We start from the raw sequence: 13,103 nt of genomic DNA on the forward strand, positions 1-13,103 counted from the left end.
AGTGTGAGGTATTCACACAAACCTCAAGGTGCAGCACCAATCAACACCCTACCTCCCCACCTAATGAACAATTATCCCTGAACAAAACAGCACACTAATAAGATACTAACAAAATTGCATGTAAAAAAAAACTAAGAAAAAATAAAGTGCTTTAGCGAGGGATTATGCCAAAATATTTAAGCGGGGATACAACAAAAGAGAATAGAAAATGAACATTAACAGTATAAAATGTTATATAACAAGTTACAGTGACATCATATGGGTGTTAGATTCCATCTATATTATGTGGATAGGATGAGACAGGGAGAGGTTTAGCAAGCCAGGCAGTGCTAATGGTGTGGGGTGGACACAACTAAGGATGTTAGAGAAAAAGTGTGTTTAGTGCTATAATGGCTTAAGGGAAGCGTGATGAGTTCAATCCGCAGCTGGAGTAACTTTGAGTTTACTTTTGACTTAAAAAATAATAATTTGAAATTCCTTTTATTAATTCGGATTGCATGTAATAATTAGTTCAAATTCAGCTCAACTTTATTTGTACACAACTGCACAACAACCAAGGCTGCAAGAAATTTCACTTTAAAATACTTTACTGCTCTAGAAAGAAACACTACATAACAAACAAGAATAATTTTTACACAATTATCTAGTATGAAGAGTCATTAGGGAATAAAAATGTGCAATTGTACTGTAATACTAGTCAATAACGTACAACAATATACCAATAATAACCCAACTCAGTTTTATTTATATACAGCACATGGACAAGACACATCGGTTGAGGGAACTGATTGGAAGACACAAGGGATCAGACTGGTGAGAATAGATGGACGCAAAAAACGATTGAAACAGACATGAAAAAACGGTCAATTCAGTCAAAACCAAAACAACAACAACAACACAGATCATGCAAGCAATGCTACAATAGATTCCAACAGATGCAGTCACACTCATATCCCAGAAATCCAAAAAGTTAAGCAAAACAGTCAATGCATAAAGACAACTTAATAACGACATTGTCACAGTGAACATACAGGTCAATTGATTAAAAAGTAAATGGCATAGTAAAACTGGAATGCCTGGTGGTCTTTGATAGTAGCGGGCATTGATAATTAGTTGCGCTATCAAAGCCAGTTAGATTTTATTGGCCTATAAGGAAAATTGTGTATGCTCAAATTACTCAAAACTGTTTGAAAGTGTGTGAGGAACTTAATCTGCTGCTAGAACTGATATTTAGAAATGTATCGTGAAGCTGGTGACTGAATCAAAGTAGTAAAGCTACTGTGCTATAGATCCTCAAAAAATTGACAAAATTTTTTGGGGGACCAAATGGGAATGACAGCTACAAAACAGGGAAAAGCCCATAAAAGAATATCACTCAGACTCTTGACAGAAAAGACATACTATCTTAAGCAGTACACTTCTGGCACTCACAAAACAGACCTTTAATGACAGGTTTAAGTCATTGTGTCAAGAGAGTTGCTTCATAATTACACCATAGAGCACACGGAAAACAAAACAGTGGCATGATCATAGCACTTTTTATTAATGGCTTGGCACTGACTGTTGCTGTCACATATTCGCACGCACTATCTAATATAAACCTTGTGCTTGCGAGTGGTTCAACAGAACCCATTTGTTCTCTTTCATCAAGGGGCTGGCAGAAACAAACAAACTGGCAAACTAATACTCCAGCTCAGATGTTGATGTAGTTTTTTGTGGGGGAAGGGTGTTCACATCTTTGTTTGTTTGTTTGTTTTTAACATAAAGAAGAAAGAACTGTATAACAATTACACATGAACGGGTGCACAACCTAAATATATATTAGCTTCAATCCAGAACATAAGCCAAAGAGGTAAAATTGATAAGACACATATGAAGGTCAGTGACACCAACAGACACAAAACAGGCTACAATGGTCCAGGGAAAACAAAAACGAGAAGGGACTAAAATAAGAGATTCTCACAACCTGATCTTAAGCTTCACTCTTCATAACCCGCCTTTGGGCAGTCTTGTTGAAAATTGGGCAAAACCACGCTTGATGCTTTCTCTGTAGAAAGTGCTGCACAGGCAAATTCTACGGGTTGTGCGATAAATCACCAAAGCATGCACTGCTTATGGGACCCATATTCCCTTCGTATGCCCGAAGTAAGCCAGCAACACGGTGAGCGGGGACTTTGTCATGACAGTATGACGAATGGGGGATGTGCCACTGCTGTACGAGTGGCATGCTTGCCTTCGGAGTCACACACAAGACAGAAGTACATTCCTACTTTTGTCCCCTAAGTGGGTCGTGTGCGCAAAGACTCCAAGGAACCATATGCATGTCGCCAGAGGTGAGCGTTCCATCAGTACTGACGGAAGGTCCGTCAGTCCGTCATGGACGGACGCGTGTTTTGCTGATTAAAGACAAATGATGGCCTGAGCACTGACAGAAGTGGGTTTTCGTCCATCAGTCTAATCGTTACTATCCAGTACCAACGGATATCTCTGTTAGAAAGCCCACATTGTTGAACTATTTGCAGCTGTTCCCATTTGATTAATTGACTGAGTTTGCTGTCTATGATTTCCTACACTGTGAGTGGTCATTGAATGCACCTTGAGTCTAGTGCCAAACTCCAGTGAAGTAATTGTGTTTTCCTTTGCTTCTCTTCAATTAGCATTCGCTCGTGGCGTAAAACTTCACAGTTACAAATGGCCTGTATTCACACCCGTTTCTTATTGTGTGTAGATGCCAAAAGGTGATGCCAATTGTCAAGAGTTTACTGTATGCTATAGCATATGTGTATGTTCATGTGTGATGTCACACCAGTTCATGCTAATTACTAGTTTCACCTTTCTGGCTATTGTAAGTACTGTATTTTCAGGACTATAAGGCGCACTTTAAAGTCTTAAACTTTCTAAAAAATCGACGGTGCGCCTTTTGTGTGCACCGAGTTCCAAAATCTGTAAATGTAGTTGTGTGACTTCAGTATGCGCTCCGCTTGACTGTCTGTGTGGGAGCATTTCTGCCGACATATTGCTTATATACAGGAAAAACTGCCCTGGTTGAGGACTGGCAGGCATGACTCAACTGAAAGATGACGTGAGTCTTTTGGGTTTTAATGCCTGCTAGTCCTCAACCAGATTCGGGTTTCCTGTATATAAGCTACAGTAGGACGCCATGGTGCGCACTGCTTTCAATTTATGGAACTGCTAGACTAGAGCAGGTTATGCCACAATTTGTGAATGGATTGTGCATGCTTGGGCTAAACGTGTCTGCTTGCACTAATGTTGGACCTTTCGCAAAAGCCGGCATAATTTCTGAGGAGCCGCACGGGAACGCGACTCACTCTGACAATGACGAGAGGGAACCTGACGTGTTTGATGGGGAACTTGCCCAGCTGTTCGTTTCAGATACAGAGGATGAGGATTTTGGGGTATTTGTGGATGAGTATTGATCAAAAGTAACGTGATTACATTGTTACATACTTCAAGTACAACCAAACTCACTGTTTACATTGTTAAATACTTCAATAAAGTACAGTTTTGCTCCTCTGCCTTTTAGCGTATGCTTGCTAGCGTATGTTTTAGCGTGAAAGCATGCTACCATATGTTTTAAGCTAGCATATGTTTAGTGATGCCATGCATCCAATAGTGCGGTGCACCTTATGTGTGTGTTAGATACAGAAATAGCACCCGTAACTGAGACTGCTCCTTTTAATACGGTTCGCCTTATGGTTGTGAAAATACGGTAATCTAATGATGTGTTTCATGTGAATGTAAATTGTTTATATTGTGTTTGGTTATTCAACTTACTGTATAGCAGAGGCGAGCATTCAGTCGGGAGTGACGGACTGTCTGTCACACCATTTTATTGACTAATGATGGACTGACGGAATGCCCACCTGTGTATGTTAGTACAAAACTAGTGGTGATGAAGGCGATGACGGAAGCGTGGTAAAAATAATGTGACGGACGGAACCGACGGGCAACCGATGAATGATGAACTGGCAACATTTCGTAAAATGGCCATTTCTGCATGTCTGCATAGAGATCATATGGCAGAGCTATAATTTATAGACTCACTGACTCAAGGACCAATGTAATCATTCTTATGAGACTGAGTCAAGCAATCCATCACTCCAACATGAAAACCCTTCCAGAGCAGGTTTTAAAGAATGCTTATGTTATAGACCTAAGGAGGGGGACACAACACAGGTTCAATCACCTGTGGGTTGGAATGTCAAGTGTCCAGCGATGATAACGGTGGTTGTGTACCTACAGAAAGAATGCAAACAATGCAGCACTTCAGAGGGATAATGTATCTCTGCATATTACTTACATACATTAGTATAACATAAAAAAAATATTAAAGTGAGATGGTTTGCTTAAATTGTAACTAATATGCTTTAGAATTTGATAGCCATTGTCCCTAGACAAATATGCACACAGCACAACTAATATATTGTTTATTCTCAAATTTTTCCTTGGTTATTTAATAATTATTGCTCTCTGGGTACTTGTTATTATTGAGTCTTAAGGTTAAGTAGCAGTGTAGCTTGGAATTTTGAATGGGAGATGGGGGTGGGATTAAATAAGTTTTCTTCTTCCCATTCTCTTTCAGGCAGAATTGGACTTTATCCTTTTGTTGCTGATGTTGTTTGTTTCTTTTTCTCTCTTTTTTTTTGCTGTTTTTTTCTCCTTGTGGAGGTTGACACTGACTGTGTGCTCTGTTGTTGCCTAAAAAAAAAGAACGAATAAATGAATGAATGATAGTCAATAACACTTATCTCTGGAATGAAGTTGAAATTAGAAAGCAAATGCTTGAAAAGAGAGAAGAGTTTTATAACAGTCCATTATAATGGAGTGTTTGGCTTACAGTATATTTTTCACCAGACAAACAGTACACAATTGCACTTATGTTAGACAAGCCGTACACAATCGCACTTGTGTTAGCTGTGCTGCTGCACTTGTTAGTGCAGAAGAGAAGGCGACCACAAATCTACCTTTGCCCTCTTCAAATGTGAAAGAAGGGTCGAGTCAGCTGCTCTATCTTCGAGGCTTTTAATTGCCTCTCTGTGTTCTGTTGTTTAGTACAACACACACACGCACACACACACACACACACACACACACACACACACACACACAGGTTTGTTTTACTATCTTTGTGGGGCCATCTTATTGACAATGCATTTCCTAGCCCCTTTTCTAAACCCCAACCATCAAAAATGATTGCCTACCCCTATTCCTTACCCTAACCTCAACCATAAACCAATTCAAACCTAAACTCTAAAACCAAGTCCTCAAAAAGAAGTCTAAACTTGTGGGGCCCAGCGAAATGGCTCCACATGGACGGGTGGGCCCCACAACTCTGTGAAATCCCAAAATGTTGGCCCCACTATGTAACAAAAACAAAAACACACACACACACACACACACATATACTGTATATACTGTATATATATATATATATATATATATATACAGTATATGTTGCTATACGTAACAGCATATATATATATATATATATATATATATATATATATATATATATATATATGCTGTTACGTTTTTTACTCAGATTAATTACATCTTAGATTTTTGATTAATCACGATTAATCACTTAATTAAAAAGGCTTTTTTTTAATCAACATTTTTTGCCCGCCAAATTTAAAGAGCTTTTGTTGTGTTAAAAACATTTTTACATTTAATATACCCACTGCACATGCTCATCCTCCTCTTTTTCTAATCAGCTAATTACTTGCATAATTTAAAATGGAATAAAAATGACCCCAATAATTTGACATGAACAAATATTCTGAATGTCATACACAAACATGTATTAAATTTACTTTAATGTGTATTACATTATGTTTATTGCTCACACGCAACCTCTGCTACCTTTAACGTAACCATCCGCTGTCAGCTAAAGGATCATCTGCTGCCAAAATGAATAGTTTGATTAATCTGCGTTAATACATGTTAAAGGTGCATGTCACAATATTGACGCAAACTGGAATGTTAATATAACCATATTTTTCACCCACACATGTTTTAAAAATTGTATAATGGACAGGAGGCGCTACTGTGGCACAATGGCTGTTGCCCCTTTTTTTCCTGTAGAGTGAAATAATGATTGGGGTTTCGGACCGAAACTTTAAAGGTTTTTCCCTGTCAGGCACGTGCGCGCTTTCACTCTTGCTCCGTGGAAGCGCTGTGAAGGCAGAAGTGTTTGGGAGTGTTTCTACGAGTCTCCTGGTGGCTCCTTTTGTTCGACCATCGGGCCAAAAGTTTGTCGACATGCAACATAAGTTGTCCGCGGAGGTGACTCTGACCGAGGGAAAAATCTCCCCAGTGTTCCCTGACCACGGTCAGAATACCGAGCAGGAAAGGATAACAATGTCTAGTGTGACAAAAAAAGGCAAAACTAAAGTTGCACAAGCGTCACAGGAGGACGTGGATCAATATTGGAGCAGCGTTAATATTGGAGTAGGTGGAAAAACTAAGAGGATGAAACGGGACCCACAGCTTGCTTTCTTCTTGCTAAAAAGGTAAGACCTCGTCACAAAATTGCAATAGGGTCTATTTATGATAAGCAATGCACAATAAAACTACTACTAACTAACGTCTTGGCACGTCACTGGCTTCCATTCCACTTTTCGCCAGAGGGGTCGCAAATCTGTTAAAACTCGATAGCTTGCGACATGGAACTTTAATGCAGCAATTTTCTGTGATTAATTAATTAGTTAACGCTTTAACTTTGACAGCACTAATATATATATTTATTTTTCAAATACACACAATATGCATATAAACACACGCACACACACATTCTTGTTTATACCTGATTTGTATATTTTTGTAACACTATAAACCTGTTTTTGAACACATTGAGTGATGTTGTACACTTTTTTTAAATTCCATTTCTTAATTGTTCCCAAAAAAATCAACCCCTTTAACAGGAACACACATTTGCTTTATGTTTGTTCTTATCATTATTTTTATTTTTTTAACTCACTTATGCTCCTTAACTTATAACAGCAAACCTCCCTGATTTCAATTAGCTTCTGAATACTGTGGTTATTGTGTGCAGTGATTCCTACAGATTTGAAATCTACTTGGGTGGGGGGACTCCGGCAGTGGGGATGGGAGGCGGGTCTCAGTCCTGTTACAACGTCTCCTCTAGCCTCACGATCCACAAGTGAGTGATGGTGAACTAACGTTACATGCGGTACATCCTGTCTTTTGAAATATATTTTTTATAAATTTTCTTGAAAACTTCTTGGGTGCTGGCCAATTTACTTGGGTGGTCCGCCCTGTTTAAAAAATAATATATATTTTTTACATTGTGCTGTTTTAATTTTTACTTTAGGTCATAGAATTAGACAATGTTTAATTTGATGAATAATGGATTATTTGGGTTTATATAATTGGAATGATTAATAACTCATGTAGCTCAAAAACAGATTGATTGTTAGTTTTGTATGTATTACCTAATATTTCCACACAGTAAGTCAGGCATGAAATTAATAATACACAATATATTGTGTATAATGATTTATTTTAGACCATTTGATTTATAGCGTTTTGGATATTTTTCTTTTAATGTTCTCATGAGATTTCCAGCATAGTTTTGCATTAATTATGGCAAGAAATTTTATTTAATTTACTCTTTCAATTTTAATTGAGTCAACAATGATTTGACTTTAATTTGATTTGAGTTTAATTTGTCTAGTGCCAAAGATGATGAACTTTATTTTGCCAAGATACTAGGATAATTTGTTTGTGTCAAGCCAGTTGTTTTTTTTGTATATGTAATTTTTGTTTCCACAGTAGTCACAATCTGCTCAAGATTTTCTCCTGAGCGATGGATATAAAGATGCAAAGGTTTTTAAAAAAAAAAAACTTTAAATACACAGCATATATCATTAATATGCAGTATGTATAATTTAGGACCAAGCACAGACATGTGAAATGAAATTCCACGTAGGCATTGACAATTTATGAGAAATGTCATCAAGTTTTCCAGCAGCATTTCAAATGTCTCAACAGAAATCCTTGTATAAACTAACATCAGAATTTATGTGTAAAGACAAGTTGTGTTGCAGTACATAAACTGACCTAAAAGCTCTGTGTTAGAGGACATGTCATTGCAGTGCAGTACAAGTTGGTAAACATTTCCCTGTTCAATCGGACTCGACATTGTGTAGCCATCACCGTGTCACGGGTGTGCACACACATCAGTGACACCACTCCCCGGTTCTCTGACAGTCCCACTTTATAGCTGCCAACTGCACGTGGGTGGACCTGACACTTCCAACGACCATTAATGACACAAGCCTCAGGCTGTTAACCAAACTTGCAAAACTTAGTGAGACCTTGAGAGATTATGCCCACAAGCAAGCTGCGGCCTTAACCCAGCTGACTTTTGTATCGCACCGTCTGGCACAACCGCAACTAGTTCACTTTTTTGGGGGGTATTGTAGGACAAGGCTGAAAAGGAGAGCAAAAAGCATTAGTAGATCATCATTAATAAAAATACTTAAATATATCTTAGATGATTATTTGAGAGCGCATTGTGGCGAGGGACAGTTGGGCCCTCACAAGATAGGGACAGATTCCAATAAACGGCCACTTCTTTTTCAAAAAGCACAAAAGTCTTTGTGCAGTTAAATCCTGCTTAAAATTCAAATCTTGTAACTAAAACAGTTACTGCAAGTCAGTATGAGTGATCACAGCATTGTTTCCCAGAGGAAACAGAATTTGTTGTTGTGTGAAGGAATACTGTTATATTCCAAGATCAACAAGGATATCCAAGAACATGATGGTGATCAATAAAATCCTCAAACTTTAATAGCATTTGGAGGGTATCCTTTGTAGTGTATTGCAGATGCCAACCATGTGTGTGCACTACAATATCGTGTCTATTTTCATTTAAAAAAATAATAATATTCCACTGCTATTTGATGACATTATTCCTGCTGGAAACAAAAACTGGGAGTTGTTGTTGTTGTTACTCCAAATAATGAACACCTTCTGTCACCTTAGGTATAACTGTATATCAAAAGCATTTGATTGTTGACCACCACAGACTACTTAAGCAATTGTATCCACAAAAAAAAAACTGATACCAATGCATCATTTTGTGATCCATTACCCGTCTTTCATTCGTAAAAGTACCCCATTTTTGCATATGTGGTCAATGAGATTTGAAGCCAAGCACAAATTGTTTAAAGATTCTTTTGAAAATTTCAAAAACATAACCAAATCCCTTGCTAAAAAGCATCCGGTTGGAATTGCTTATGAATAAGAAACTCATTTAAACAGTTTGCGCCCATAAAATCCTTTTCACTGCCAGAAGAGACTGTGGTCAACAGTGATATGCTTGAAATCTCTTTAAAAGAGGTGTTCTCAACTAGTTGGGTTCAAGTTGAGGGTATTGAATACAAAGTTGGATTTGTCGTTCGCAGAGAAATGAATGATGATGTTCCACTTTTTTTGTCACATAGCTGACGTACTTTTGATTGATGATCACATTATTTTGTTGACAAACAAGTTATTTACTTTTGATCACCATTACCATGCATTCAAAGTGGAAGGAAAGGTGCATGATAAAAGTATCTGAACTGAAATTCCAAAAAACTGTTTGATATTCAAAGCTCATGTAATGTTTCAGATGACTGCTTGTATATCATACCTTCTTTCACAATGGTTTGATTTAGCGTGAAAAGGTCAAATAAAGGCACTGGCTCAAAAGTACAGTTTTCATAAATGTTAAAAAAAAAAAAAAAAAAAAAACATGTATACACAATTTAACCTAATTCTGGACTTTTAAGGAGTTAAACTAACACTGACTGTGCCGAAAAACATATGTGTCCAAGAAAAGTTACTTGTCTACTAACTCTATAGTGTTAACTGAACTCTCTTTAGTGAGTTAAAAAATGTACTCTGGCCATGTGTTAAAATATGTTACTATTTACCAAGTGTTGATTTGACTCCGGAAAGTGTAGAGCTATACTGTATAAACTCTGAGGAAGTGTTGAAATTAACTCGGTAGGAGTCAAATCAACATGGGACTTTTTGCTGTGTAGAGAGAAAAGTAATGTGCTGTTAAGCACAGTTTACAAGTTAAAAAAAGAAAAAAAAAGAAAGTCGATTATGTAGAAATGAATAGTTGGTCGATTATTATTAAGTGGAAATGATTTATTGTCTTCTGTATTCATAATTGTTATTTTACCAAGAAAAAATATGTTTAAAATTTTTATCATATCCAATTCAATACAACTTTCCGTAGGATATCCGAATACCAAATTATTCTATATAGCTGCGGACCTAGGAGACTGCAGCACGCAACGCTATACCAGTTCATACATAGCATATGGATAATGAAAGAGACGTCCAGACACCTGACACCTGGGGTGGACTGGCCATCGGTAATTTGATGAGTTTCCCAAATGCCTGGTCCATTTTCCGTCCAGTGGCCAGTCACCCCAGTTGATAAATATTAATTGGTTAAACGTGTCGCTGGCTGCCGTGCGCACTCCCTTCCCACGGCAACGAACGGTAATAGTGGAAATGAATCTAATCTGCAATCTATAGAGAATCGAATGACAAAAGATCACCAAACAGTTGTGTTCGCATACGGACAAACACACAAGCACAACCATAAAAAACAAGGACTAGTTTGAGCCACAAAACACTAGAAAGGCAGCAGGAGTCAGCAATAATGATCCGTCCCTGTTCTTCCGTTGCTTGTATTGCACCTAAACATTCAGTTACCAACCATTGCCAAGAAAAACATGAAAAGAGACAGACAGGTAGATAACAGAAACATAATAGTATCTTTGCTCATTTATCTAAACCAGCAACATATAGTGACAGACAGAACAATGATTCGCTCCATGTGAAGTTTTTGTTTGGTTGTGAGATTTTTTTTCGTATTGCTTGTAATATATACTGTCACAAATATAATTACAGTTACGTGCAGGTAAGCTCAACACAACCCGACAGGTCTCACTGTGTCAATTTTGTCCCTTTTCCAGGTCTTTAAGTATCAAGTGTACCAATATACTGTAGGCTAGTGTTATTTTAAGGTACCACAGTAACATACTAATGTTTTATTTTATAACATCCAAAAAGGATGTATGCATTCAGAGCCAAAACAACATATCTGAGCTTAAATCAGGTCCCTGTCTGGCTCAAGTTAAAGTCTTCCATGCAGTATTCCAGAAGTGCGCACCTTTGGGATACTGGGAGGGATCAATAGATTTGCCCAAAGCTAAATTCCGCTTGTGGGACCCCGGGGTGAAAAGTGATGCAAGAACCCTCGGCAAAATCAATATCCCTGTTCAGTCACAGTGGGCAAGCGCGCGCCTTAGCAAGGAAAACGCGCTCACGCCGAGACAAAAAGGGAAGCCCTCTTTCATGAGGATGGATAAGAGATTATTCTTCGTCGTGACTGAAGCACACAACGTGTTCTTACAATTTCACTTATTTTCATAAACTCATTGTCTAAAACACTATGAATAGCATATTTATCACACCGCCACATGAAACTATACAACTCTAATTATTCCACTGGCGAATGCATAAGCAGCATGCACAACAAAAAATAATAATAGTAAATAACGAACACGACGTGATATGAATGAAATCTCGCCACTGCGTCAGTGTGGCTCCAACACATCAACCCTGAACGTCAACAATGCAACGCCGTTTCACAAAGGAGATGGCTCCATGACAAATAAAGGTCGATAACTTAGTTGAAGAGGAGTGTCTTAATCATTTCCAAAGTGTTGTGTGTCAATGCACATCTCGGCTGACTTGTAACTTTTCATGCGATGTTGATCAGAGTTGCAAAAATAATAACAAAGAAATTCCCACATGCCAACATAAAGTAAGTTATCAGAGCTTACCTTAATTGTCTTTGTAGACTGGCATTTAACTTGATGGGATACCGTGGCGGTTTGGTTCATTGTGGGAAGAAGTAAAGACGGTCCTCTCCTATCCAAGTCCGGCAACAAAGTCGAGCAAGCAAACACGCCGTACCGTCCTTCTGATGGATAATGGAAGCTTGCTTGGATGAGGCGACGCTGCGCACGCAACGCGGTGGAGCCAATTAATGTGCAGGATTGGGTTACCAAGAGCGCACTTGCACTTTTACAAATAGTGGTCAGGCGGCACCAAATTATTTGAACATAATATAAATATGACGAAGTAAATACTAATCACTCCTCCTGGGGAGTCCATTGAGTTATTGGCCTCTGCATCTCAATTCATACACACAGCAGTTGAAATGTTTGGACAATATAACCTATACAGTATGCAAGTAAAAAAAAAGAAAGAAAAGTTGTTCATTACATTAGAAGTATTTTGAAACGGAATAGAAATTTAATGGGGGGAAAACATTCACTAAGTGCAGGCAGAAATGATGGACAAGTAAAACAGCAAGGCATAGTTGTCATGGCAACTTGATCTCCTCAGATCAAGATGAGACTTTGCTGTAAGGCAAGGTTTATACCACCTGCCTGCATAGCTGAACTATAGACTCATATCCTATTTAGTTTATTTGCCTGCATGCTAGTAAGGTTTAATCAAGATTCTCAGTTTTTCACCAGTTATGTGCCATTTATGGTGGTAAATTGATATTAAACATTGGTTCGCAGGGTTAAAATGTGCACCTGCAGTCAGTGGTGGCTCGTCAATAAAAGTTAATAATAAATGAATAAATAAATAATGATGATTACATTAATTAGTTTCATATTTTAGCTGTCTGTCTTTAGTTGTAGTAACTTCAGTCCCTGTCCACACATTTTTTGTTTTCTCCCACAAAGACAAAAAGAAGACGCTAACAATTCCAGTTCTTGCGTGACTGTGCATGAATGGTGCTAACTCTAACATTAACAATGGTGGATTTTTTGTCAGACTTTTTTTTACCTTCGAAGTGGTGATCACGGCTTTTGTTCTGAATCAGAAATTCAATCTCATCACCAATGGCACACAAACGTCTCTTTTTTTCTCGCTTTACAAAGCTGAGTAACCTGGGCATCAGCAGCTCACTGTACACCTTTATACAATAGACCCTACAATATCTGTAGGGGAAGCACCTCGTCCACTCTGAT

General features: G+C 38.0%; 1 protein-coding gene across 1 annotated transcript in view; it reads right to left on the minus strand.

Moving 5' to 3' along the window:
• Nucleotides 1-12,038, minus strand: part of dpp10 (dipeptidyl peptidase like 10) — a 172,906-nt gene extending 160,868 nt beyond the window's left edge. Inside the window, exon 1 of the mRNA XM_077580498.1 lies at nt 11,898-12,038. Coding sequence (XP_077436624.1) covers nt 11,898-11,957 — 60 coding nt within the window. The 5' untranslated portion in view covers nt 11,958-12,038. The remainder of the gene's footprint in view (nt 1-11,897) is intronic.
• Between the last annotated feature and the right edge of the window lie 1,065 nt (nt 12,039-13,103).

Source organism: Vanacampus margaritifer, chromosome 11 (assembly GCF_051991255.1).
Source record: "Vanacampus margaritifer isolate UIUO_Vmar chromosome 11, RoL_Vmar_1.0, whole genome shotgun sequence".
NCBI classification, from domain to species: Eukaryota; Metazoa; Chordata; class Actinopteri; order Syngnathiformes; family Syngnathidae; genus Vanacampus; species Vanacampus margaritifer.